Source organism: Pteropus medius, unplaced genomic scaffold (genome assembly GCF_902729225.1).
Source record: "Pteropus medius unplaced genomic scaffold, Ma_sr-lr_union100, whole genome shotgun sequence".
Taxonomy (NCBI): Eukaryota; Metazoa; Chordata; class Mammalia; order Chiroptera; family Pteropodidae; genus Pteropus; species Pteropus medius.
The window spans coordinates 2,672,350-2,699,606 of NW_024344240.1; the positions used below are offsets into that span (position 1 = coordinate 2,672,350).

At 39.9% G+C, this 27,257-nt stretch overlaps 1 protein-coding gene across 1 annotated transcript in view; it reads right to left on the reverse strand.

Annotated features, from left to right (window-relative positions):
• The window catches only part of CLVS1 (clavesin 1), a 120,428-nt gene extending 95,791 nt beyond the window's left edge, over nt 1–24,637 (reverse strand). The window contains exon 1 of the mRNA XM_039868863.1: nt 24,110–24,637. Coding sequence (XP_039724797.1) covers nt 24,110–24,564 — 455 coding nt within the window. The 5' untranslated portion in view covers nt 24,565–24,637. The remainder of the gene's footprint in view (nt 1–24,109) is intronic.
• Between the last annotated feature and the right edge of the window lie 2,620 nt (nt 24,638–27,257).

Genomic DNA, 27,257 nt, shown 5'->3' on the forward strand with positions numbered 1-27,257 from the left:
CATTGTCCATCCACGCCCTGACTCTGGCCCCCAACCCCTTAATCCTCCAAAAGTGCCCCTCACCCGCCACATTTGGTGTGCCGTGATGGTTAAGTTGTGACACACAACCAAGGGTCTCTCCAGCAAGCCATTCAGACACAAACACCAACCCAAGAGAAAGACACGCCATCCCGGGACCCTGGGCCCTCTGGTCCCCTAGAGGCTCTGCTCTGTGTTAGGGGTACAATAAAAAAAAATTTACTTTAGCTGCAGTCTGTTTTTCAGAAAGAGTAAAGTAACACTTTTTAAAATACAAAGTCTGATGCTGGGAGACGACAAAAGCCTTAAATTGGAAAATAAACTCTAGATAAATCATATGTATTACCTAGGTTTTTACTACCTATTTACAAATTAACTTCTACTCTGAGAAAATTGTTATTATAGCTGTAAGGAGGAGAAAAATCTCTCCTCATCCAGAAAAGACTATTTTTCCTCATGCACTTGAATGTAAGCTTTGCTGCACAAAGTTTACAAAAAAGCACATACACCTTCGTGACCTTGGCTGTTATTTCCTGGTTCAGAGCTCTCCACCTGGGTAGATCCTGGTCATTCATTAAGAGCAGCTCTTGCTGCCTGCCCCTCCCCCCAGGTGAGGTGCCGCTCTTCTGCATTGCCATGGCAACCTGCGTATTTATTTATCACAGCACTTACTACATTGTACTGAAATACTTTAGTATTTATGTGCTAAAAACTTTAATACTCAGTTATTAGCTTCATTAGATACTTAATTTTTCAGGGGTAGCCATCCTGATGATTCATATTGACCATGTTGAAATTTACCTGATTCTGCGATCCTAGAAAACAACAAAGGTTAAGAAATCTCCCATCCTTTGTGTTCCCTGATACCGAGCTGACTGCAAAGAACCACCCCTTCCCATATGACCTCTGTAAGAGTCACGCAGACACATCCTCCCTTGTTCACCTGTGACGAGGCCAGACACAGGCCCTCCGACTTCCCATTCTTTGCCTCAGAAACGATTTGCTGAGCTGATGGTCCCCTTGGTTGATCAGAGCAAAATGTTTGTTAACCACGTATGGTTAGGATTCTCCTCTTCCCCTCGGCCCTGAACGTTGGCTCATTCTCACCTGGTCTCAGGGAGAAATATTCTCTGATGGATGGATCCTGCCATGATACTACTTCCTCCATCCTGTTCTTTGTAGCCTTGTATACCCCTTCCAATGGAAGAAAACTCTCTCGGCCTAAACCTTGAGACACTTGCAGATCTTTTGTTCAGAGCGTTCTTCCTATCGCAGTGGGGGAACTCAAGGAAACAAGGCTTCTCCACAGCACATGTCGTCTGTGAGCAGAAATTACTTCTGCAGAGGTCAGCTTCCACCCCAGCTCCTCCCACCACAGGCTCCCGTGGCTTCCTGCAGACTGGACGATGTGATTGCATGGTGCAGATTGTGACTGGGGACTTTTTTATTTTGCTATGCAAATTTGTTTTGTTTTAGTTTGTTTTAAGCAGATCATTAAATTACCTTGCTGTGGTGTGTGTTTGATTCCTCCTTTTTTTTTCATTCCTGACTGGCATGGCACAGTTTTAAATTGTAATGTAACTTAAACTTATATAAATCATAAATTATTAAAAAAAAAAATTTCCTTCCCTTGCAATAATTTGTTTTGATTAAGGTCTCTTCTTACTAAGTCCGGACTTGTTTTTTCTTTGACAATATATTTATTCTTATGCAGTAGGCATTTGGTAAAAACTCTAAGCTGTTGATGAATTTTGTTAGTTTTGACTCAATGTTTCTGATTAATTCATCCCAAAATTTCCTTTCCATTTTATTACATCTTGCAGGCATCTGTTAGTCATGTATTCATACATCGGCTTCTTTAATCCTTGAGATCTTTACAGGACTCTGTCAAGTGTCACAATTAGATCATTGGGCTTTGATTTTTAAAGGGGTTTTCTGATTATAATTAATTTGTGCGATGTTTACCTATTTGTCACTGGATGTGTAGATGTTGCATTAAACTTTTAAATTTTCCCATACTTTATTCTTGCCCTAATTTAAAGGGTATTTTAAAAGCTTTGCTTCCTAAGAAATGTAATAAAAAATATAATTAATAAACGCATCTGGAAATAAACTCAAAGCCTTTAATGGCATTAAAGACAATTCATAGGTATTTTAATGCTAATTCATACCATTAATAACAGACTTATAGGAATGTATAAAGAAACTATATGAACAAAACTAAATAAATGTTGTTAGACCTTCTAGTTAAACATGGCAGATTGAATATACAAGTTTATTTCTTCTCCACGTAAAACCTCATTTACATAAGAGTAAAGAAATCTTTTTAAATGCATAATCCTAGGGAACAAAGAGAATATAGGAAGAAATGAGAACAAATGAGAGAGATATGAACATCTTGGAAGCTGGCAAGCAGATTGTCGATTGGCTGCTGATCTTAACAGACCAGAGAAAGGAAGCCAGCAAGGAGAAAGTCAGTTTGCACCACAAACTCTTGAAAATGCTCAGGAGATAAAGTCTCCTCTGAAGGTAAGACGGGTGGCTAAACCCAGGGAAGTCCATGGAATGTGTTTAAAGAAGTTAGATACCCAGATGCCCCCTCAGCAGTAGAGGAACAGTTTATTCCCTGGGGGATTGGAACAGGAAAAAGGCTGCAGGGCACTAAGCATGCTGAGGCCAGGGCCAAACAGGCGTTAAGTGAAAGTCTCTTTCTGAAATGGTAACACCACCAGCCTGCCTTCCCTATCCAGCTTCCAGAGAGCTGGCAGCTGCCCCTCCCCCTCAAGCGCCCACCCCCATCAGGAGATTGAAAGGATCTCCCTCTGGGGATTCTGACCTACTCAGAAAAAAAGATCTACAGGTATTGACTCTGGGAGTCCTCCAAGGAAAAATACAACTTGCCACCTAGTCATGCCACGTGGAGCCCACCTAATTGACAGGCCCGCCCATGCACACAGAATTTCCAAATATGTCTTGAGTGTCTCCATCCTCAAGGATGACTTGGCCAAGAATCAGCAGCAAATGAGGAAACACACTAACTGGGAGAAAATGAGAAAATGCAAGAAGGAGAATTAAAATGAATATCCTCAGAGAGAGAATAAAAACATTGTGTTTGTGTGGAAAAAAGGAGTAAGATGTTATTAACAGCATAATCAAGAGTGCTCTCAGGAAGAGAAAGCATAATATCGGAGGTGAAAAAGGCAGAGAAGGATTACGTTCAAGGAAATCACAAAAAACAAACAAACAACAAAAAAAACAGACTAAAGAGACAAATTTAAAAAGTGAGAGAAAAGTAAAACAAATGAGAAGTTAACTCCTATAAATCAAATATTCAAATAACAGGAGTTACAAATAAAAATTAGAGAAAATGGAGGAGGGGATTTCACGACAAAAAAATAACAAAGTAAGAAAGTTTCCCCAGCCTTAATTAAGCACGTGAATTTTCAGATTGAATGGGCTCACAGAACGTTCAACTGAGTAAATGAAAAAGGCCCAGTCCAAACACATCGATATGAAGTGACAGCACACCAGGAAACATCACCTGAGAGAGGACTCAGGAAAGAGGAAATGGACCAAGGATTAAAACATCATTGGATTTGGCAGCAGTATTGGAGGCCTGAAGACCATAAAGTGATACCTTCAAAATTCTGAAGGAAAACAATTTCCAACCTGCAAATCTGATACCAAGCTTAGCGTGAAGATGAAATAAAAAATTTCTGAACCTCCATATATCTCTCGTGAACCCACTCAATAAAACAATGAAATAACCTGAGAAAGAAGAACTGGGATCCAGAAAATAGCAGAGACAACAAGGGAGAAGCAAAGGGGAGTCCAAAGGCCTGACGAGAGGTGATGACTGACAGCCGCGTAGTGGGGCTAGTGATTTGGACAACAGAGAATGGAGGGACTTCTCCAACAAAATAAGACGAAGATATGAGTGGCTGCGTTTGAAGGAACTGAGAGGAAATTTAGTCCAGTCATCTGTTGAGGATGGATAACTGACAGGTGCACACACACTGGCCCCTAACATTTGCAGACCAAGCCAAGAGTAGGACAGAGCCTGCAGCATACAGCCCCTCTCCTCCTCCTGCCCCCAGCGTCTCTCTCTACCACCAGGGGTCTTGCACAAGACTGTGTACGTCACTACAACACCAGCCCCTGGGTCAGTCTTTAGCCTTGAAGTGTGCACACAGTAGCACCATCTGCCTTTGCATGAGGGGGCCTAGAAAGGGTACTTACAACCATCTGAACAGGGAACTCTGGAGTCCAGGGTTTTAGAAGCAAGGTCTAGGAGGGCAGAGTGACACAGTTTCCAGTCACCTTGGCCCCTTTGGATCTCTTGCCATGAAAGGATGAGGATGGGGGAAAAGCCAGACTCTAAAGTTCATGGCCAAATGCAAAGGGCCCTCGTTGTCTGGGTCTCAGAGTAATAGTGAATGCATGAAACATCAAGTAAACTCTTATAAAGGCAGTTACTAACTTAACAGGCAGCAAAATGTTATATTAGAAAGAAAATGTCATCAAAGTGTATTATTGTTAATAAAACATTTAAAGTATAATCAGTTTTTTAAAAAATATTGCTCAGCTACGAATACTATTAATATTGTTACAATAATATAAGCATTAAATGTGATTTTGCACCAAATCGTGTTTTAATTACTTTGAGAATTTGGAAAGAAAAAAATTTTATGTGTAAAGTGGGATTAAACTTTCACAGTAGGATTACTAAATAGTTACTAAAAGTAAAATAATCAACGAATAGCAGTATATGCATGTCAGTTCAAAATATTCACGTTAATTCCAGAAGAAACAGTTAAATCGGTTGAAATCATTTGCCGCTGATCAAGGGAATTAAAGGGAAAGGCAGGGAGATGCTGCCTACTGTTCGAAGGCCATCATTATTTAACTTTTGAAACTATTTACATTATTACCTTGTTGAAATAAAATTAAATTAAAAGAAAAAGATCATTAGAAAGAAATACTTGGAAAATGAGTGCAAAAACAAAACAAAACAAAACAAAAACCAACCAGTAAATATAGAATCATCAAAAGGGAGGGCCAACTTTTTTTTAGAATAAAAATGAAAATGAATAAAAAGTAAAAAAATGCACAGGTCCGACTTGCAGACATAATAATGAAAATTTCACTTTAGACACAGTACACAGTTCTGCAAAGCTTTCGTGGATTGTCATTTATTATTTTTATTGCCTTAATTTATTCCTCACAACATGCCTCTGTCGGTATCATTTGCCAAGTACCCAGTGTAAACAGAGTGCAGAGTGAGAATGGAGGGGCGATAATAACAAAAGACAAATTTTTGTTTCCAGAAGACTCACCTCCCACCGAGAGACAACCAACACAAGTGGGAAAACATGAAAACACAAATTAGAGGCACATAGAAATCCAGCTAAGGCGGATTAGAAATGCACGATGGAGACCTTCTGAGGCCTTCGGGAATTTGCCGTCTGAAGGAGGTTTTATGGAAGTAATGGATTCTTACTGTGCGCTGAAGGAAGGAAGAAACGAGTTCTAGGGTGGCGATAAGGAAGATGATATAAAAGTAAGATTGGCTGGGACGAGGTCAGAGGGGAAGGTAATAGGACGGCTGCCCGCCTTGACCCCGCCCTAATTTGGCCATGCTCATCCCGCCCATCCTGTGTGTTCAGGTGGACCCCACTTTCCACTTCCAGCTCTATCTCCACCTACGCCACAAAATGTGCCCTAGTAGGAAAAAGAACAAAAATTTCTCTCTCCTCCTCACTGTTAACTGTGGTTTCGCATTCCCATTTTGGGCACTCGGGATTTTCTGCCACGTGTCCTGATTCAGTTTTCCCTGGATTGGAGAACAGTCCAGAAAGAGCATGGCCTCTGACGTTGAATTTGAATCAGAACTTATTTTCTACCATTATAATATCAGACAAATTCACAAAACACCCTGATCTTGTTTCCCTACCTGCAAATTGGGCATAATTATCTAATTTGCAGTGTCCGTGGAAGAATGGAGATAATGTGTGTAACGTCTGCGACGTATTTGTCATAGAGTAGGTGTGCAAGACATGGTAGCTGCTATTAGAATTGCCAAGGTTATTATTATTTATGTAAATATCCTTTTCTCAATTAAATGACACATATCTCGAGGACAGGGACTTTGTCCACAGGATCACGGGGTGGATACTGTTGAATCAGTAGATTTATCAAAACAGGGATGGTACGGTGTGTGCTCAGAGGAGAGTCCCACACCACTAATTTAAGTGGTTCTAAATGCTGACGATTCGAGGGGAAGCCACTGAATCTAATCCTGACACAGGAGCAGGGACACTGAGCTGTAGGTAGGTTCAGTGATCCTACTCTGCTATGACACCCCTACAAACGACAAAGAGAAAAATGCCTTCGAAAGTATCTGAAGAATATCTATTTCCACTATGAACAGAGAAATACAATCATACAGAAAAGTTGAAACTTTTAGTTCATAGAGTTGAAACTAGAAGCTCAATTTGATTTAATTCAGCTTACATATAGTGAGCTGACTAAGCCTCTGAGCTAGACATGAGAAAGTAGATAATCTGTAGTCTTTGACTTTAAAGAGCTTATTGAGAAGAGAAAATATTTACATTACAAATAATTCTTAAAGTGGTTGGAAATTTTTGGTTCACTGTTCTATCTGTTAAGAAGTAAAATGTAATAAGAGGTTCTGGGTTTTAAATGAGAGACATTATCAACAAGAACGCTAACTGCTGCCATCTATACATATTTATGCTCAACTTCTACATTATTCTAAACTGTTGGAATGTAATGTCACTTACAATATTTCAAGGTAAAATTTATTGCAATATATAGAAATAATGTGTCCATCTCCTTTTTTTTAGCTAAAGAGGAAGAAAATCGGCTTTCTTCCTTAAAAGGATCACTTCGAATTCTCTCATGCTTTCTACATCAAATAGTTTTATTTACACAGAGGTATACGGTGAGATATATTCAGGTGTGTGATGTTTTCTTGCCTCCAGTATAAAGAGATCTATTTTAGTTCACAACAGCATGGTTATTGTATTCATGAGAGTTGTCAAATAAAAAATCCTTTTACTGAACCGAACCATGTTTTTTAGGGTTTTCAAGTATTAAAAGATAAAATCAGCATTCTTCTGGCTACGTTTATTGTATGGAGTGAAATCCTCCTAAAGCATAAGAAAAAAAAATGCCTTTCAAAGTATCTTAATGCCAAGTCTATTTTAAACAGAACTTCAGATTTGGAATTACTGATTTGAATTCTTATTCCTCCTCATTTCAACAAATATCTATTATGGGACTTGTTTGTGGTAGATGATACCATTGGTGCTTTAAGGAATACAAAAACAAACAGGACTTGGCTTCTGTAGTATATTGTTCAATGGTCACAAACTCCTCCCTTCTCAAGAAATATGCCCCTTTGTAATGCAACCATGCTGTACCTCTCATCCAGAGATAGTCTCTTTCTGCACCTCTTCAAACCATGCTGGCCAGGTGACTTACTTTGACAATTAGAATGTGGAGAAGTAACACATGAGTTCCAGAATTTAGGTCTCAAGAGACCTTGTAACTTTTGCCCTTTCTCTCTTCGAATTGCGAGACCACCATTCTGTATAGAAGCCCAAGACTAACGACCACTTCGATATAGAGGTCCAGCTCTCTAGCTGTTGCAACTGAGCCCAATTCATAGCTGACCCTACACCTAAATGCAGCCACACAAGTGAACTCATGCCAAACCAGCAAAGAACCACCATTTTCATCTCTAAAGTGGATTTTTCTTGGCAAGAAACAGAGAACATATTTTAAAATTTCTCATTTATCGGTTTCAAAAAAAAAAATTCCCAAAGAATACTGCATCTGTGGAACTTTCAAAAGCTGACGTGAAGAAGGTCGCACTGGTAGGAGGACTCGCATTGACTTTATACAACACTATTGCTTCATGAGAAACAAGAGAGTGATCCACGGTAGTGGTTTAGGAAATATTTTCTCACGCAAACAAAGACTCGAGTTAGAAAGTTCGGATTGTACATTGTGTTCCAAGAAAACAAAATGTTGGGATGATGACCACTCTTAAGCATAACAAGGAGGAATTGTTCAGTATCTGAAGAAAAGGAGGACAAAGAGGGAGAATAGGAGGGAATCTAAGAGAAATCCAGAAGAAAAAAGTTAAATCACCCAGAAAAAAAAAATCCACAACAAAATCTGGTTGTTCTCAAACTACTCAGCAAGTCAAAGGGCTAGAAATCAAGCTAGAAAAACCACTAAAAACTCTGGACAATAAGTCTCTGAGCCAAAACCCAGTCAGATCCTTCTTCAGGTATAAATAAAAGAAAGTGTGTCATGTACTTGAGCACATAGGGTCTCTTCCTGAATAAGCTACTGGAAAATCTATGCCAGGACAATGAAGCACGTATAAAAACAAGTCCAAAATGGAGACTTCTTGGTAGAAGGACAGGTATTCAGCAGAAAAATGAGTAAGATGCAGAGATGAACTTAAATGTTTACTTTAAATGTGTTTGAAATGGTTATAAGACTGAGCACTAGAAAAAAAGCATTTTTAAGTGAATTAAATGATTGCTTTATTTCTAAAATAATAGAAAACAAATCCATAACCACTGGGTTCTGAAGAAAACCTAGGATTAGAGTGGTGGAGCGTAAAAGGAAACACTATTACATTTCTCACCTTGCACAAGAGGTGATTTTCAAAATTAATAATATAGTCTTTACTGTAAGAGTTAATTTAATACAGGTCTAAGATTGTGTTAGAAAAATCTAAGTTAACAACCGTTAAAATTGAAAGCACAAAGCTTGTCTTTTAAAGTGTTGCCAGGAAAATAGCACATAAAAATAAATGTATACAGCAAAAACGAACAATCCAAAAAAAGCACATGAATAAACAGCAGAAATAAAAAGCCTTAAACAGTAACAACACCATCTATAACAATAGTAACTTATAAGAAACACATCTAAAACAACTCAGAAAAGCTTAAAAAAATTATGGTGATCAAAAGCAGAGCAGATAACTCCAAAGGAAGAGCTATAGAAGCAGCATTTTAATATCTGATAAGTCAAAATAATTTAAAAAATTTAAAAAGCCTTATTTTACAAAGATAAAAGTTCATTTTATGCTGAAGATAAAATGAACAATATAATCCTTATAGGATGCAAATCTATAGAGAGATTGATAAAAATGTTACATTGGAAGAATTTATGTATCAATCTATGACAGAATTCATAGGCAAAAATAATACAAAAGTTGATAAAAATAGAGAAAAAAATTATTAATATTTTTAGAATATGTGATTATATGCTTGAGACCTAAGTAATGAAAAACTTAAATAAAGTGAATAAACAATATAAATACACAAAGATTTATAAATTAGAAATTCTGCTTAAGATGGTAGAATAGGGTGGAACCAGAAAGCAGGAACCTTCCCCAGCCAAACAGAAATATGTGATAAATATCATTTCAAAATGTTAATTCATAGCTGACATCAAAAGTAAGAAAGAGGAATCTCCAGGGGTCACAGATGGAGCAGGAATCATCAGAAAGATGAGGAATCAGAAGCTTTATGAAGCAACCAAACCAGATCTGCCTTTCAGGGGCTAGAGTTTTTATGCTTCCGTGGTGAGCAGATGGAAGTCAAGGCCTTGGGACTGAAACTGGAACTATCTCCCTGCACAAAATGAGGAGCTAGAAAATGGGGAATCCTCACTGTGACACGAATACAGAGAATTCTCCCTGCCCATGTCTGGGCATGACAGAGAATGGGGTTTTCATCTAAACTGGTGTCAGGGAGAGGGTTGGTAGAGTCTCTGTTGCAGAGGACATGATATTATATATGTTAAAGACTCCATCAAAAACCGTTAGACCTAATAAATGAATTCAGTAAATTTGCAGGATACAAATCCACGTATAAAAATCAATTGCATTTCAAGGCACTAACAATGAACTATCAGAAAGAGAAATTAAGAAAAAAATCCCATTGACAATAGCATCAAAAGAAAAAAATACTTAGGAATAAATTTAACTAAGGTGGTGAAATATTTGTATACCAGAAAGTTTAAAATATTGATGAAAGAAATTGAAGATGACACAAATAAATGGAAAGATATTTAGTGTTCATGAATTAGAGTAATTAATATTGTTAAAATGTCCATACTACCCAAAGTAATATACAGATTCAGTGCAATTTCTATCAAAATTCCAATGACATTTTTGAAAGAATGATTTTAAAGATGGGTAAGTTCAGAAAGAAGTTAAAGCATTCTTTCTTTCCTTATCCTAGGATGAGAATAGAGACTGACCGACTTTGGTGTTTTTAGAAAAATCTGTATTCATATTAAAATTTGGAGAATAACATGTAAAACAGAAATAGATAAGTTACAAACCCAAAGGGTGGAAGTGAGGAAAAGCAGGAAAAATAAAATTTTATCAGACCAACAGAAGGCAGTGCTTGACGAGAGCTTCATGATAACGCTCTGCCTTGTGTCGGGGAGAGATGGCAGGTCCCATGGACTAAGGGGAATGGAGGTGGGAACGACTGTTCTGAAGAGCAATTTAACTGCATGTACCGAGAACCATAAGAGTTTTCATTACTCATGAATTCAACTTTCTGGAATTTATCCTGAGGGGGAGAAAGACGAAAGATGTGAGGAAACACTTCTATCGAGAGATGTTCATCGTAACGTTACTTATACTGGTCAAAAATTGAAAGCAGCCTAATGTCCAGCATTAATCGAGTTTTAAACTACCCAGTCATAGTTTTGTGTTCAATGCATATTTGACAAACTAATAAAATAACCACGATATAATTTTAAGTTAAAAAAAGCTGAATAATAAGAAATAGTTAAAATTTACTGAGTGCTAAGTGTGGGTCAGTCATTTTTCTGAGCTTTTGCTATTAACTCCTTTAATTCTTATTAAAACCTTTTGCGGTTGATACTGTTCTTGTCATTTTATAGGTGAAGAGATTTAGGCACAGAGTGTTAAGTAACTTGCCCGGGCTTGGTTAGCTAGTAAGTGGTAGAGGTCTGACTCAGACCCAGGCAGTCTGGCCACAGCACTTGAGTGCTTTACCATTGTGCCATCCTGTCTAGATTCAGAAAGCTATACACAGTATAAACCCAATCGTGTGTGTGTGTGGGTGTGTGTGTGTGTGTGTGTGTGAGAGAGAGAAAATATACTTTGATTCTCAATATAAATAGCGGATATAGCTAAGTAGTGAGATTATGAATAATTTTTAATGTCCTACCACTTTCTCAGTTTTCATCATTTTCTTCATCGAGAATGTTTACTTATATAATTGCACGCCCCTTCATGTTTAGGATAGAGCAATCAATCCATATGACAACCAGTCTATAACCTATCCCAACGGGATCTTGGCTCCTCACCCCCAGTATATCACAGAATTATAGTCGTGGGTCAACCAGCAGAAGGATAATCTAAACAGGTGGTCCTTAAACTCCTTTGGGTTGTAAACCTCTTGAGAATCTGGTGGAAGTTGCGTACCTTCTTCATCAAATGTACATGTATCTGAAATTTTAGATTTCTAAATTTTCAGTAGCCAATTATAGACAAAAAGTCTCTGCTCACAGGTTAAGAACAAACCAGGTTAAGCTGCCTCACTTACCGGCAGCTTCAACTACCTGGACCACTGCAGAGAAAGGAAGAAAGCATCTCTCATGCTTCTCTCCCCGACTAAAGCATATTTAACTTGCTGATCCTTCTCAATGTCTCTGCCCTGTCCCTACCCCTAGGGGTCTGGTTATGAGAAAGACCAAAGTAGTGGAAGTTTAAATGTATTAATATAAAAATGATAGCCATGGTGGTGGGGCCATTGTCATATGACATACGAGAAGAGAGAGATTGCTCAGGTGAAGGGACCAAATGACAATGCTATTTTGATCCCCACTGCCTTAGAGTAGGTGTGTTGGGAAGACAAGGGATATAGTTAAAGATAAGCAGAAAAATGAACTCCTTATTTTGCTCGATATATTCTTGATGAGAGACAAAGGCTTATATTTAATAGCTAAAAAGTCTAAAAATGAAAATACAAAGGTTACCACTTTGTTAAACAGTTTTTTAGTCCAAGTGTAAATGAAGATATGGGTTTCTTCCTGTTAGGCTGAGGAAGTATTATAAAGAAGAAAGATACATAAGTCAGCGGGGAAGGTAGTATATGAATCGAAGGTTAGAGAAACCTTGGAAGAAAATTGCCCAGGTTTTCAATTTTGCACAATCCCAAATAGAGCTGCAATGAAAGGTGCTTCCTGCTTTGCCTGCTGGTGCGTTAAGCGGAACTATATTTCTGAGCATACAGAGAGATGTGAAAAAATTTGCACACTGCTACAGCTCATTTACTTTATTTCTTGGTATCCCCCAGAGGTTTTCACCCAAAGCATATAATTCAACAAGCTCAGTTTCCTGGTTTCCTAACCACAGAAAATTAGAAGGAGAAAGGGTTTTAAAGCAGGCCCACTGATAGTAACCAGTTAACAGCTAAGAGGAAAAAGAAGTACTAAAAAAAAAAAAATTTGAAAGCTCATATAACATGGCAGTATGGGCCATGTGGCCTAGGGAAGATCCATATGCCCCAAGGACCCTCATCATGACAGCTATTTCACAGTCCAGGGTAAAATAATTTATATTCATTTTAGTCACCATTTGTCATGAAGAAAGTATTAAATTATATTTAACAGGTTAGAGAGTATATGATGCATTCTAAGGTGCTTTTTTTTTTCTTTTTTAACCATAATTGAATAAAATAAAATTTAAAAACTGGCCTTATAAAGCAGCCCTCAACTATTTGAAGATTGAACATCACTGGTACACCCTCTTTTCTTATAAAGATACAAGATAAACGAGGTATTGCGGTGTTATTCTGGGAGAGTTCGCAGATCAAATATCAAACTGAAATACTCCATCTGTGGTATGTGATACACTAATCGATATACATGCTATAAAATTATGTGATGGATTAACTCATCAGAAACTCACAAGAAAATATGTGATCAACAAAATCTCCACTGACTTGTCAGGGAGAGGAGGATGCTGAGGAGGAGTAAGAAGCCATTCAGTTAGATGGAGGCGGAGAATCAGGTTTCTATTCCCTGAGCTCTGGATCATGGAAGGTGGCACCCTGAACAGTGGAGGTTGCTGTAATGTGAAACCTCTCTCTTAACTTGGTCTTACAATTAGAGTTGAGAGAAAATGATGGTGGTCATCTCCTTTCACAAGGTTATTACATGAGGCAGTTGGCACCCGAGCTCATCACACAGTGGCTGGGAGCCACAACGGGACTGAGTGTTGCCCACCTCTTCTACAACACACTCTGTCTCCGTTAGGTGAATCACTGGGCAAGGGGTAGACAGAGCATCCTGGTCACTTCCTTACTCATTCTCAAGTTCATTTGAACACAACTCCAGTCCCCTCAACAAGAATATTGTCACTGTGAAGAGTCTAGAAAAAGCCTCTCTCATCTGGGCTTTCCATTGTTTCAAACTTCTCTCCATGAGTCACTAAGTCAAAGGGATGTCACCGAGCCCTATTCCGTACTCATGGACACCAAGGAGAAAAAGACAAGACCTCCTGCCTCCAGGAGCTTCCAGACCCTGTGCAGTAAAGATTAGTGTGACAGGCATTCAGGGAAAGACAAAAGAAGAGATCGGTGCTGCCTCAGCCTTGGGCAGAGCTTCTTAAGCTTTGAAAAGATGAGTGTGACTCAATTTGTCCTCAAGCATAAAGCCCAAGTTCCCAATGACAAGCAAGGCCCTTCATTCCTGGCCACAGTCGACCTCCCCGTCCTCATCTCTCTACATGTAAGCCTTCATGCTCTCTGCCCCATGGAACTAACTGAAGCTCTCCCAACATGGCCAGTGAGCTCTTTCTCGCCCTAGAGGGTTGCCTAGAGTGCTCTTTTTTGTCTCAAACAGCCTTCTTCACATTTCCTTCCCACCATCTGCTCAATCTAACTTCTCTTTCAAGTTAGAAAATGCCTCCAGGAAAATTTCTCTGAGGCCCCAGCTTTCCAGCCAGGGTATATGCCTCTTTTCCGTGTTCTTGTAGGGCCTATTCCGACCTCATTATGGGAATGAAGACTGAGTAGGAACTAAGTGCTTGAAGTAGGAACTGCAAAGTTCAGGAAGAGATGAGATAAAAGAGTAGGAAGAAGGGAAGAGGAAGAAGTCTCGTTTGATTCAAGTGGAAGATGTCCTTCGGATAAGGAAAATGATGCCAAATTCTCAAGGTTTTACATGGCAAAAATGTATGGCGAAACAGCCAACTTTATTAGGGTGGCGTTAAAGGTTTGTGAGCAGAGATTTCCGCAACAATTTTCGATCAGAGATTAAATGGCACAATCCCCAACAGCAGACTCAAGCATAATCGGGCATCATTAAGAACGAGAAAGAAACACATTCAGGATGAAACCACCAACCAGCCTTGTGATTTTGTCCAGATCTAATGCCCTCTATTTAATATGAGGATAAAAATAGGTCCTCCAGAAACTGTTGTTGAGGATTAAATAGAAGAACATAGCACAAGGGGATGCCCAATACCTGGGCACATTACAAATATTAACACTCTCTAATACCCAGAAAGACCCCGGGTGTTACTTGTGGGAGTGCTATACTTGAAATTAGATCAAGACACTTCGCAGCAAATGCTGGAGATGGAGAAGAAATAGAAGCAAAGAAAAGAGAAAAAATGATAAACAGAAAGAGGGCTTGCAAAGGAAAAGCAACACATCACTTTAAAACCTTCACGGCACAATTTACCCTCTCTTTATTTTCCTGTTCGATGTTACATTTTGCAGTATAGTAGCAATAACTCCTACTGCTTTATCGTACACTCACAATAAATGGCTTCGGGGGGGTGATTTACAGCCTTAGCAAAGTGCAGGCATTTAATCCCACCCTGCGGCCGTTTAAGGTTCTGTACGTGACCGTCAGGAGCGATTATCTAGGAACCGTATTTAAAGGTCAGGAGAGCTGGTGGATGGTTACTGTGTCGAGGTTTGAATCTTGGGGATTGGGAGTTTCCTTTCCAGTTCTATGCATCCTCCTTGTAAAGGGATCAAAAGATGCTTCCTGGCTTATTGAGAACTCGGGAGAGCTCAAAAGAGTTTCAAAGCACACAGGAAAAGCCCCCAGAGCCTGCAATGCAGTTAGGAAGGAAGCCAGCTATACCCATGAGAAAATCGAAGTGAATGCAGCATACAGGCAACTCCATGATTAAAAACCGCCCTTTCTCTGTGCCCTCTTTTACTGACCCCGGCCTTTTAGAGAACAGACACGGGCCGCGTCCCCACCGCAGCCCAATTTCAAGTTGAGTAAGTGAGAGTAAGTTCAGTGTTGGCTGCTGTATCGGGCCCTGAGAAGGAGGAAGTTATTCTTAGACCCTCAAATTTCTAGCCATTAGAGGAGACATTTTATCTACAAGGTAAAGAGTGTCGTATCTTTTAAATTCCTGGATTATAAGTGTGAATTTGGGAGGAGCAGCTAGGCTAGAAAGATATGCTATCAATAAAAGCTCATTCTCCGGGTCCTACAGCCCCCCTCACCACAAACTCGCCTTTGTAACAATATTGGATAAACCACGCGACATCTGATATCTTCCCGAAGGCAGCCACCAGTTAGGCGGGGACTTATGTGGCTGTTATCTCAGAGCAGAGACCCCACCGCTCTCTCTTTCATTCAATCCAAGTGGGAGATGGCTTCTAACGGGCCAGCTTCCAAGGGCCTGAGGTCAAACAGAAGGGCTGTTGACAGTGGGCAGAAAGCACCTGAGCCCGGACTACGTGGAATTAGAGTGTGAGTGCTGAAGAATGTCTGATCAGGAGTTTTTGTGGAAGAAAAAGGAATTTAAAAGAAATATTTGCTGACTCCCATGACAAGCCATATACTGGCCCAGGGAGTTGAGGGAGCAACATAAGCTATTCTAACTTTATTCCTTCATCAATCACCAGCTTTTTAAGAGCACACAACAGAGCTATCTTCTGTTTTCTAAGATCTGTCAACTGAATGAGAAATGATATCTTGGGCATTTTAGACTCTGGGTTAGGCAGAAGTGGGAAAACCACCTGAATTGTGGAAGCAAGGAAACAGCTGTCTACATGTCAGACCCCTTCTCTATTGCATATCGACTAATCCTCCCAGCTCTACGAAGTACGTATGATTATTCCTAGGCAATGAGGGAACCGAGGCTCAGAGGAGTTACAGGTTTTGCCAAGGTGGCAGAGCTGGTAAGCTGCAGAGCTGAGGTTCTGTTTCCAGCTGAAGGTCTGCATGTGAACACTTATCTAATGCAAAGAATGGGTAGGCAAAGATGATGCCTTCCATCGTCATCTTAAATTGGGCTCCTATTAAGACCGCTTTTTGTAACATATTTCAAGAAATATCCAGATTCCTTTACAGAGGCTAGGATTTTTCATGATCAAGGTTATTATTGCCACTGTTGCTATTGTCAAATAATTAGGGCCAAGACTGGCTAGGATTTTCAACATATGAGTGGCCAGTTTTTGTGAGATTAGAGTATGTGGCAACAGGATCTGCCTGTCGGGCTGAGATGCTTTCCAAGTCTTTTGAGACCTTGAGTGACCAGTCAAGACTTGCATACTGAGAGCCTCCTAAATACCTGATGTAGTGGCCCCTAAAATTGACGAAAGAGCTCGAGTGATGAGCTGTGCAGCATGGTATTTTAACTGTGGCGTTAGGTCTGAGATCCAGCCTATTTTAGCCAATTACCAGCTTTATTACCTCGTGTGATTCTCTAACGTCTCTGAGCATCAGTTTCATCATCTGCAAAATCTGGACATTAGTAGTGCCTACCTAAGAGCATGACTGCCTGCCACATGGTAGGCACCCAACATTGTTAGTTTTTGTGGTTATAATAACTCTCTTCTTTAGTTCATTTTTGCTCATTCATAAGATCATAACGATTAGAAAACTGATCACGACACAGAGCAATTCTGGGAATGTTTCTGTCGGAACAGACAGCTCAACATTTTCTTAAACCTCTCTCACCAGGCCTTGGGATTTGGGGAGAAGGGTTACCTCATGGAGCTAATAAGAAACATAAAATACAAAACCCACCTGGCTTGCCTCGTCTCTTTTTGCCTCACCAATATTCGGGCATTGATATGTTAGAAATCTGTGGCCTTTGGTGTGACAAGTTCTTATTCTGAGGACAGTTAAATTAAAGGAGTCACAGACCGCCTGCTGCTTGTAAAAAGCTCTTTTGTACTCTTGCAAAAGCTAAAGATGAACCTCACTCCGCTGAGTTATTTATAGTTTGAAGAGTTATAGCCCACCTACTGCCTCAGGGTTTTAATCAGGATAAAGAACCTACTTGCTGCTCTTCTCCCACTGCTAGACACCACCGAGCTGTCCGGATGTTTTGCCACGTCAGCCTTTTGGAGATTGCCACAGGTCAGCGATAGCTGGTGACGTTGGAAGGAGCTGCTATCTCCAGCATATCTATCAAATAAATTACTGCATGGCGTGAGGGGACGAGAAACAGCTGAACACCACCCCAGGTAAAAAAAAAAAAAGCCCTCAGACAGATTCCAGGTTGTTTTCTGCATTATAAAGTAAACATGAGAGTGTCCTTGCTTTCAGAATTGCGAAGGCAAGAAGGTCAAGTACCCTGATAACATTCATCTTCCTGTCGTTTAATACCGGGAGGAATTGGGGGGGACCCGTGTAAGATGCCATTCTGGAACGCTGAGCTCAGAACAGGAACGCTGCCTCTGGACTTTCAGAGATGGTCACAGAGCTGGGCGGCCGTAGCTGTTCAGTATGTTTACTGAGTGCTCGAAGGCATGAACGAGGCTTGGACTCGTCCCACTAAAGAATAACAGGACTTGTCTATTAGTGAGTACCCCTTCCGCTTTCACATTCACTCAAACCAAAACTATGAGACCCTCACCACTTTCCTTCTTCCTACTCATATTAGACAGGCTCTTGACATTGAGCTTCCAGAATCATCTCAACTTCTGGTGGACTCCGCTTCTAAAGCACATTCCTCATTGTCTAAGCCCCACTAGAATGGTGTTTACACTGAGCCTCCCCGTGCCTCTTGGCTAGAAGCAAGAGCTGAGAGGAGGGTGTGAAGAACCTTCAATTTGGATCAAGGGGCCACTTTGCCACTTAGCAACACACCAGTGATTTAGATTTTGATAGAAAGAGGCTTTGGGAACTGAATACAATGGAGGGATGAGACCGTAGCTAGGGCTTAGTGGAAAAGCATAGTTTTTACATTCAGACAGACAAGGGAAGAATCCCATCTCTGTTAAATGTTACCTATACACACATAGATCCTTGTAGGATTAGAATATATATAAAACACTTGGTACAAAAGAGCTCAGCGAAGGGACGTTGACACTGGTGTCAGGGCCTTTCTAGACACCCCCATCAGGGGTTCTCGAAGTGGGCTCCAGCTCTCCTCAGGGCTTTGGAAACATGAAGGGGGCTTTTTGGTTGTTACCAAGCCTGGGAGAGGAGACGTAAACATTCCCCAGTGCTCGACACAATCCTACACGTTAACAGCTGAACAGTTCCAAATGCCAACTGTGAGAATCTGCCCCTAGAACTCAGCTCCGCTGTGACTCATTGTACTCAAGCACACACTCGTCCACCAGCAAGAAATCCACTTGCAGCCTTTCAGAAGATCCGTAGATATTTTGAAATATCTAATCACTCAGGGGCTGAGCAATTGGCTCCAGATGTCTTAGGAATGAGCTTAGAATTATAAGCCCTGAGTCTGAGTCTAAGTTTTTCCATTGATGAGTCATATAGTTCTGTAATTAGAAAGTGTATTCTCTTCTTCATTGTCTGTCACTTAGTGATACTGAAACTCCCCAAACTGTTATGAGCATGAAACCAAAAAATGTACATGGAAATGCCTGGAAACCATAATGTCCTGTGCAGCTGTATAGTATATAGATGTACAGTATTATGTACTGTCATATAATTGACTAGGAGCCAACTTAAGGTTCTCCCCTTGCAAAATCTGATTGGCCTAAGCAGAGCGGTGCCAAGCTATATTAGAGCTTGGAACAAGGAAAAATCAATAATTTTTATCCTGCCTTCTTTAAAATTTTAATATTTTGTTCATCAGAGAATTTTCTGCACCAATTTAAAAAATATTTTATGATGATGTTATTTACTTCGATACTGAGCGCTTTGGTGTCCCCTTAAATTATGTGCCCGAGGCAGATGCCCCACTCCTCATTCTTGTCCTGGCCCTAGGTCTGAGGTCGTGGCTCAGGCTCCTTAATCTCCAATCCAGTCAGCTGTGCTTCAATCAAAACCTTCTATCCCTTGTTCTGTATGGTAGGGAGAGAGCCTACTGGATTAATTGCCTTCTTATAATAACTTCATATACTTGAAGGTAGTAATCAAGTTGTTCATCAACCCCCTGTTCTCTCTACTAAATTGCCCTAACTCAGCTCTTCCTCAGAGTGCCTCAGCTTCCTTACAGAAACTTTTCAACGAATTTGCAAAGTGGCTCCTGATTTCGGGACTCTCAGGTGTAAAAAACAAACAATCCACTGACAAGAGAAGGTCCAGTGTAATTTTATATATTTTGATTTCCAATGTATTTCTAATTGTTTTTCTTTCACTAACATACTCGGGAGCCAGCTGGTCTACACACAGTACTAACGGATACTAGCGTAGCCTGTCGTGGGGCTTTTATTATCTGGATCCCCCACATGCCTTTCTTCTATCCTGAGAACACAATAAACATAGTTGGTAGAGGCCCTAAGACCAAACAATTTCTCAGAGCCACAACTGAGCTACCAGACCAGACTTTGGAACATGGTGGCTTGGGGTCTCCATAGCATTTCTTATACCTTTGCAGGTGGAGGAAAGTTGATAATGGCAGCAAATCCTGCTGCCCTTAGAAAGCACATCTTGTATCCCAGTATCATAGCTATTTCCCCTATTTAAACTTTTTTCTTAAGAAACAAATGCCATTTATTGAACACCGACTAGTGCTAACCTATGATCATTGTCACCTCCACTTTACAGGTGGGAAACCAAGGTTTATAAGATTTTAAGCAACTCATTCAGGATCACATGGCTGGTTAAGAAGTGGCTGGGATTTGAGGCCAGCCATCTGGCCTCAGAGTTGGTACATTTAATTACTATTCTTGAACGCCATCAAGTAGGGTGATTGGGGTTAATCCTTGCAACAGCTCCATGTGCCAGATATTATGCCCATTTCCACTTAATGAAGTTGAGACTCCAGAAAATAAAATAACTTGACCAAGTTTAGTTCTTTCTTTTTTTTTTTTAACTGAGTGAAATTCAGAAAAAATAAATGTGCCCCTCTATGCTCACATTTCCCTCTCCATGGGAAGAGCATTCCTGGGCAAACCAGGCTGTATGACCAGGCGCAAGTATGCAACTCAGAAAGAAACAAGAAGTAGATTTCATTTTCATCAGATCTTAAGAGGCAAATTGTGAACCCTTGCCAGTGCTGATACGAGTTTAGGTAGAAAAGATCAAAAGGTTCATTGAACAGCAGTGTCCCTTTAGGTGACATACAAAGCTGGTGAGCTGAAATGTAAACTCTGCTGACCCTGACAGTGCCAGCCTCATTTTATGAATGAATATGTGGGTGCTGACTTAATCTAATTCATGTCGGTTCAGCATGGGAGCCTCGGAAAATACAGAAGTCAGGTAGCTCTCTGCCGAGGCCCAATTTCTGAAGGAGGCCAGTTTATGCTCCATAGCTCAGAGTTGGCAGAGCTACACTCACTATTCTGCGCTTTTGTTCGTGGTGGCTGGGTCTAGATGAATGAGATTTACATAGTTTTAATAAATATTAATAACCATTTTAATCTCAGTAAACCTTTTATATGAGACATTTAAATCCTCAGTCATCACAGGCTCCCAACGAGAGTGAAATAATCATTTTGCAAATATGTGCCAATTTTTCCAGGCCTTTTGGGCCTCGTTTAGGCTGGGTCTGTGTGATGGGGACCACGTCGGGGGAGAAAACAAACAAGCACTTAGGATGGGTGTGCAGGCAGATCGGACCCATCGGTCTACTCCCATTTTCAAACATTGTATTCCTGTCTATATTTTTAATTTATTTACCATCTGTGTGCTATTATTTTTGTTGTGGGATGTTTTATAATATTAATGAAAATTCTAGAAGTAATATATACTGAGTGCTGACCACGTGTCAAATAAAAAGCTGTATTCCTGAATGCATGACTTCATTCAACCCTTCCAAATACATTCTTAGATAGACATCATCATCGTCCCCACTTCACAGATGAGAAAACTGAGTCTCAGAGAGATTGCTTGTCTCAGGTCATATAACCAGTAAATCACATGACAGCATATCACATTCTAACTGAGATTTGTTTGCTTCTAACAACATCTGGCTGTCAGCAGGGAAGCTTTATCATTAACCTTATTGAAATCAAAATATTTGGAATAAATAGTATTGTACGGTTTGGAAAATATGGACTCAAGTAGTCTCAGCCTCGCAGGGTGTGGCGGTGAGGGGGAGACAGAGAGAGAGAGAGAGAGAGAGAAATTACTTCAAAGAGCATATTGGATTAGGAGCCTATAAGGTGGATTTTAAAATCCTTTTCCATCTGTAGGCTCAGGCTGAATGAGCTTCACATTCATGAGTCATCAGAGCTGGAAAGTCTCTCAGAAATTACCTAGTTCAAGCTTCCCATTTTACACATGAAGAAACTGAGGAACAAAGAAGTGAAGGAACTCATTCAAGGTTATCATCATCATAAACATTGGATTATTCCCTCGGAGATTTGCTTCTTCTTACTATTACTGCTTGTTATTATTTCTTAATGCATTTTGAGATATGTACAGACCAAATGCAAAAAAAAAAAGTAAGATATTTTGCTATGATTTATTTCTCTCTATGTAAGTCATCATCCGTCTTAGCAGATGGAAGTTCTAAAACACTTACAACTAAGCATAAATGAAGTCAACTGATTATTCTCCAGAATCATCAAAATTTTCCTGTTCCCAAATCCAAATGTCAATGTGCCATTCTCAAAATGAGATTCATCTAGTTCAAGTCTAGCCGAACCCGTCTAGTTGAAGACAGACGCCCTATGTTGGTGGTTTGTGAGTCTCGGGAGGAAGTCTCCCATGGTAGATGGGAGCAACTGTTTATATCTTTGCACCATTGCTGGACAATAGGTTGCACAATGAGTTCTTTGCTGGCAAGGACTTTGTGTTTTCATCATTGTCCTCAGTGCCTTAGTACAAGCCCTGGCACAAAGTTTATAGTCATTAAACGTTTGTTGAGTGAATGATGGATGGGAGACTGTAAAGACATGGAAATCTTTCTTTTAATTATATTAGGAGATGAGGCTTTTTAGGATATTTTCAAGGTTAAATCCATGTCTCAAGTAACACAAATTTCATTGATCACACCTCCGCGAATGAAAGCTCAAGCCATAGGCAAAATTTTAGAGACTGATTCATGCCTTCTTTCTCATTAGACATATAATGAATATTGTGCCATATGCCAAAAAGATAAATATGAAAAAGACAGTCTCCTTCCCACAAGGACCTTGCAGCCTTGGAAGGAGGGTAAGAAAGAGCCCACAAGTAAACATACGATTACAATAAAGCCAGGTGAAGACAATTTGCTCTCAAGGAAGACCACCAGCTCTCGACTCCCATTCCATGTTTGGCTAGTTGAATGACACCGAGTGAGTTACTGAACTTCTCAAAGCTTTGTGTTATCAAATGTAAAATAGGGATAATAATAATTCCAGTCATGCAAAGGTCTTAATGGGTTAAATGAGGTAATATTTATAATTGCTTAGCAGAGTATGTGGTGAGTGTTCAAAACTATTAGCTATGATAACTGTGGTTCTTACACTCCTATTGTAAATGCTTTAATGGCAATATGGACAGAGGGAGAGTATCTAACTAAAGAGGGTTGGTTTGGGGTAGATGAAGACTACCTTCTTGAAGATCCTCAAAGACTGGTATGAAGCAGTAGGCAGACTGTGTCCAGTATGGTTGGAATTGGGACAAGAAGTGGTTGGTCTCTCCTTTGGGACAAGTCCAAAGGCTTGGAGGCATTTAAAAGCCTCAGCTATTCAAGGTAAGGCTTATACTTCCAACCAGCTGGACCACAGTCCATGAAGAAGGGCAGTAGAGATATAGAAGGTAAATCATAAATGGCCTTGCTTTATTTTGAAGATTTTGCAAGCCATTGAAAAACTTTAATTAGGAGAGTGATATGAAAAAATTTTGGAAGGATCATTCTGGCTGTAAACAAAATGGCTCAGAAGAGACTAGACCAGAGGCAAGCTCAGCGAAGCTGCTGCAGTAATGAGGGTGAGAAATAACCAGAACCTAAACTAAAGCAATAGCAATGGGGGCAACAGGAAGAGATTTGAGAGTTCTTTAAGAAGAAAAGGGTAGGGCTTGGCAACTAATTGGACGTGAGAAGCAAAGGCAAGGAGCAGTCCAGGACGATGCCCAGATTTTTTTGGCTTGAGAGAATGAATGGACGGAAGAACAGGTACAGTGGGAAAGATGACACATTCAGTTTGGAAACGTGCTGAGTTTGTGGTTCTTTATAGAACTCTCAGGGAGAAATATCTAGCATATACTTGGATAGAAAGGTCTAGCACTCAGAAGAAATACAGGGTTTAATTTCATGGAGAGGATCCAAGAAATCATTTTATGTGTTGAAAATACGTGATATTTAAAGCCATCTACTGAATCCATTTTTGTCATTGTTAAAGATGAGAATACTACAGACAGAATATATGGTTCTTCTCAAAGACAAGCTTTCAATTTTATTAAAATAAATGACTCACTTTGCTAAAGAGAATAATGACTTCTAAGGTGTCTTACTATTCTAACACTATGATTCTATCATCCTGAACACAGCTATGAATCTGGAATTGCCACTGATGACAGTAAACTTGTGGCCTTCAAGCTTCCCTTGTGGATGTCTGGAATATATATTTTTAAATGAGAGCCTACTATCTATAAAGCTATACAATCCCAAACATGCAGTGACTATGCTTATGAAAAAGAAAAACCAAGTAAAGACGCTATCTACATTTACCTACTCTGGTCCCAATTGGCTGCAAAGAGCAGAAGAATCTTCCTGCCATAGTGGTCACGGTTTTCCAGCACTCCAGGGAATCCATCGATGAGAGCCCTCTTAATGCCTGGATCATCAGCCTTGAAGTTTTTGAACATGTCCAGGTTTAGCTGGCGGTACTGGAAGTACTGGGCCAGGAGTCTAAAGGCATCTGCTTGGTGAAACTTCCTGGCTCGGAGAAATCTCAGGATGAAGGCATCATCTGTACGTAAAAATCCAATGTCAGGCCTGGTGATGATCATGTCCCTGACTTGCTGAATATCCTGATGTAGAACATCTGGGTTCTCATTCAGTTCCAGGCGAGCTTTCTCTATAGTCTCTGGACTGAGTCCAGCCTGTAAGTGGGTCATCTTGGCCAAATCTCCTTTCCAGTTGCTTAATTTCTGATATGGGAGAAGAAGAGAGACTGGTCCCATTCACGTGACAGTCTGCTGAAACCGTGGCCCATTCAACAGTTGTTTTTTGTTTTGTTTTGTTTTTTTGTTTTTTTACTACCAGGCTGTCACTGAAACCGACAGATCGAGGGTCTTCTTTCTGTTCCTGGAAAGCAGTAGGACATGCAGTGCCTATGTGGCAGTAGACATCCAAAAGAGTAGCAGAACCGAGGCCATTGCTACTGCGAAGCGAAAGAAACAAAACAGGAATGATACAAAGAAAGTCTGGGCAAATGAACTGAATCTTAGAAAAGCGATACATTATGCTGCAGGTCCAAAGACTAAGGGATAAATTATCCTTACAGTGGTATATTTGGCATGATTTTCTTAGCGACAACTTCAATGCATAGTGTACAAGTATTTGAAATATGTTTAGGAATTTTTTAGTTACATCGACTAGTTTAACATAATAGTATTTGGTCAGATTAGTAATAGGTTGCACTTTTATTAATTACCCTAAGAAAGAGTAAGAAGAGAGAAAGATCCTTTCTGTTACACCATGCGTTAAAGGCCTATTCACGGGCCTAGATATGGCAGAGAAATTATGGTTGCTGTACAGTTTATTGCTTCCCATTAGGCTCTTTTCTCAAAAGGAAGTATTTTTCACAGAAATTCCCCACCTTTTTTTTAAGGCAGTCATTTGTATCTTAACAATAAAAAGGGACTGTTAAATATCACTGTACCCTAACCCCAAAGGTACAAAATTAATTACTCAGAACTGGAGCGGGGGAGTAGGGAAGAACAGACTCATGGCTGCAAGCTTGCAATAATCAAATTCAACAGCATTGAGAAAGGATGCTTACCTGTGGACATTTACTAGTGGTTTTATTATTTGCCTTTGTCATCGTTCTTCAGGGAAGGTAAAGGGACTTGAAACTCTTGGTTGCCTCTCTATCTAATGCAATATCTATATGGGCTTGAAAAATCACTTCCATTTTATATAACTTTCTGTTTTCTGAGATATTATTTAACCTATGATAATGATTGAGAGTTTTAATCATCTCAGATATATTCCTTATGATTTCTCCACCTAAATAGTATATAGAGAAGCACTCATATAGTTCTCATTTTCGATATAAATGTTTAAACTCAGACATCTGTTTGATCTGACCTGGAAGTTCCAAAAATGAGAAGACATAAATAAAATTGGACACGTGTATTTTTTCCCCTAGCTTTTCTATGTAAACAGTATCTGCAGTAAGAGGCAGAATACTTACTCCCAACCTAATTATTGGTAATGCTTTATCATACAAAATAATTTAAACACCAAGATGATTCTTCTGCATCATTTAGGACTAGTAGTACTTTCTTAAGGGAGATAATCAACTCACACATTTCACACAACTCACACACTGTTTTATATTGCCTTTGCGACATAGCGTTTAACTCTGTGGAGATAAGAAATAGAACGGTCTTGATTCTCACTGATTTTAATGAAAGGAAAGGAACTAGTAAAGGAAAATATACTATGAATTATTCTTAGGATTGGAAGAAACTTCAAAATCCATCCTAGTTCAAGAACCATCTGATATTAAAAATACCCTAACAGTTTTAACATATCCCTTCAAAAAGTACCCTTGTTTGATGTCTTCTTCTTCCAATCCATCCGTATACTCACTGCAATCTGTCTTTGACTGCTCTTACCGAACAATAACTAGGACAATCATATAATTTATTATCCAAATATAGACACACCAGGGGTACTAATAATGCTGGAACAACAGGCATAAATTGGGACCCAAGCAAACCCAGGCAGAAGGTCACCCTACTAGTGAATGACCTTTCTGTTGCTATGTACAACAGACAAATTTTAGTACCTTCTGTGGGTATCCTCGATCAGTATTTGATACTGATGATGACTTCGTTCTTCTTAAAACGGTCCCATTCTCCCACTCCTTTCAGTGACCGCATATACCCTGATTTGTCTCCTAGCCTTCTGTTCATTCCTGCTCGGTCATCTCTTTCTGGGCGTACCACTTCAATGTGGTGTTTTCCAGGATCCTGCTCCATGATTTGACTGCCTACATGTGGATAACTTCAGGTCATAGCTCTCTCCAGATCTTCAGGTTGCATATCTAACTGCCTACCAAACACCTTCACTGAGATGCCCCAGAGACACCACGAAATCCATATGTTGAAAATTGAGTTAATCGTGGTTCCTCATCTCGAATCTGCTCTTCCTCCTCCATCTCTTAGTAACTGACATCATCTTCTGTACAGTTTCCCACACTGGGATTCAAGTCAGTTCTCATCCCACCCTCTCCCTTACCACCCACTTCCAGACAATTGCTTCCGTAATATTTCTCCAATCTGCCCCCAATTTTTTCCATTTTCACTGCCTTTGTTTAGGCCCCATCACACCTCATCTGTTTAGAACTGTGACATTCCCCCTATAGTGTCCTTGCTGCCAACCTTGTCTTTTTCCAATTTATTCTCCGTATTACAATTGAAATCTGCTCACGTCACTCCTTGACTGACAATGATCAATAGCTACCAATTGTCCTAAAATAAGGCATAAAGCTATGCAGCACGGTTTCTAAGACCCTTCATCACCTGGTCCCTATCTGTCTCTCCAGATTCACCAACCAGCCATGCAGCTAACACGGAGCCGCTTGTTGCTGCTTCTCATTTCTGTGGGCCCTGGCAATAGCAGCTCTCTCTGCCTACAATGACCA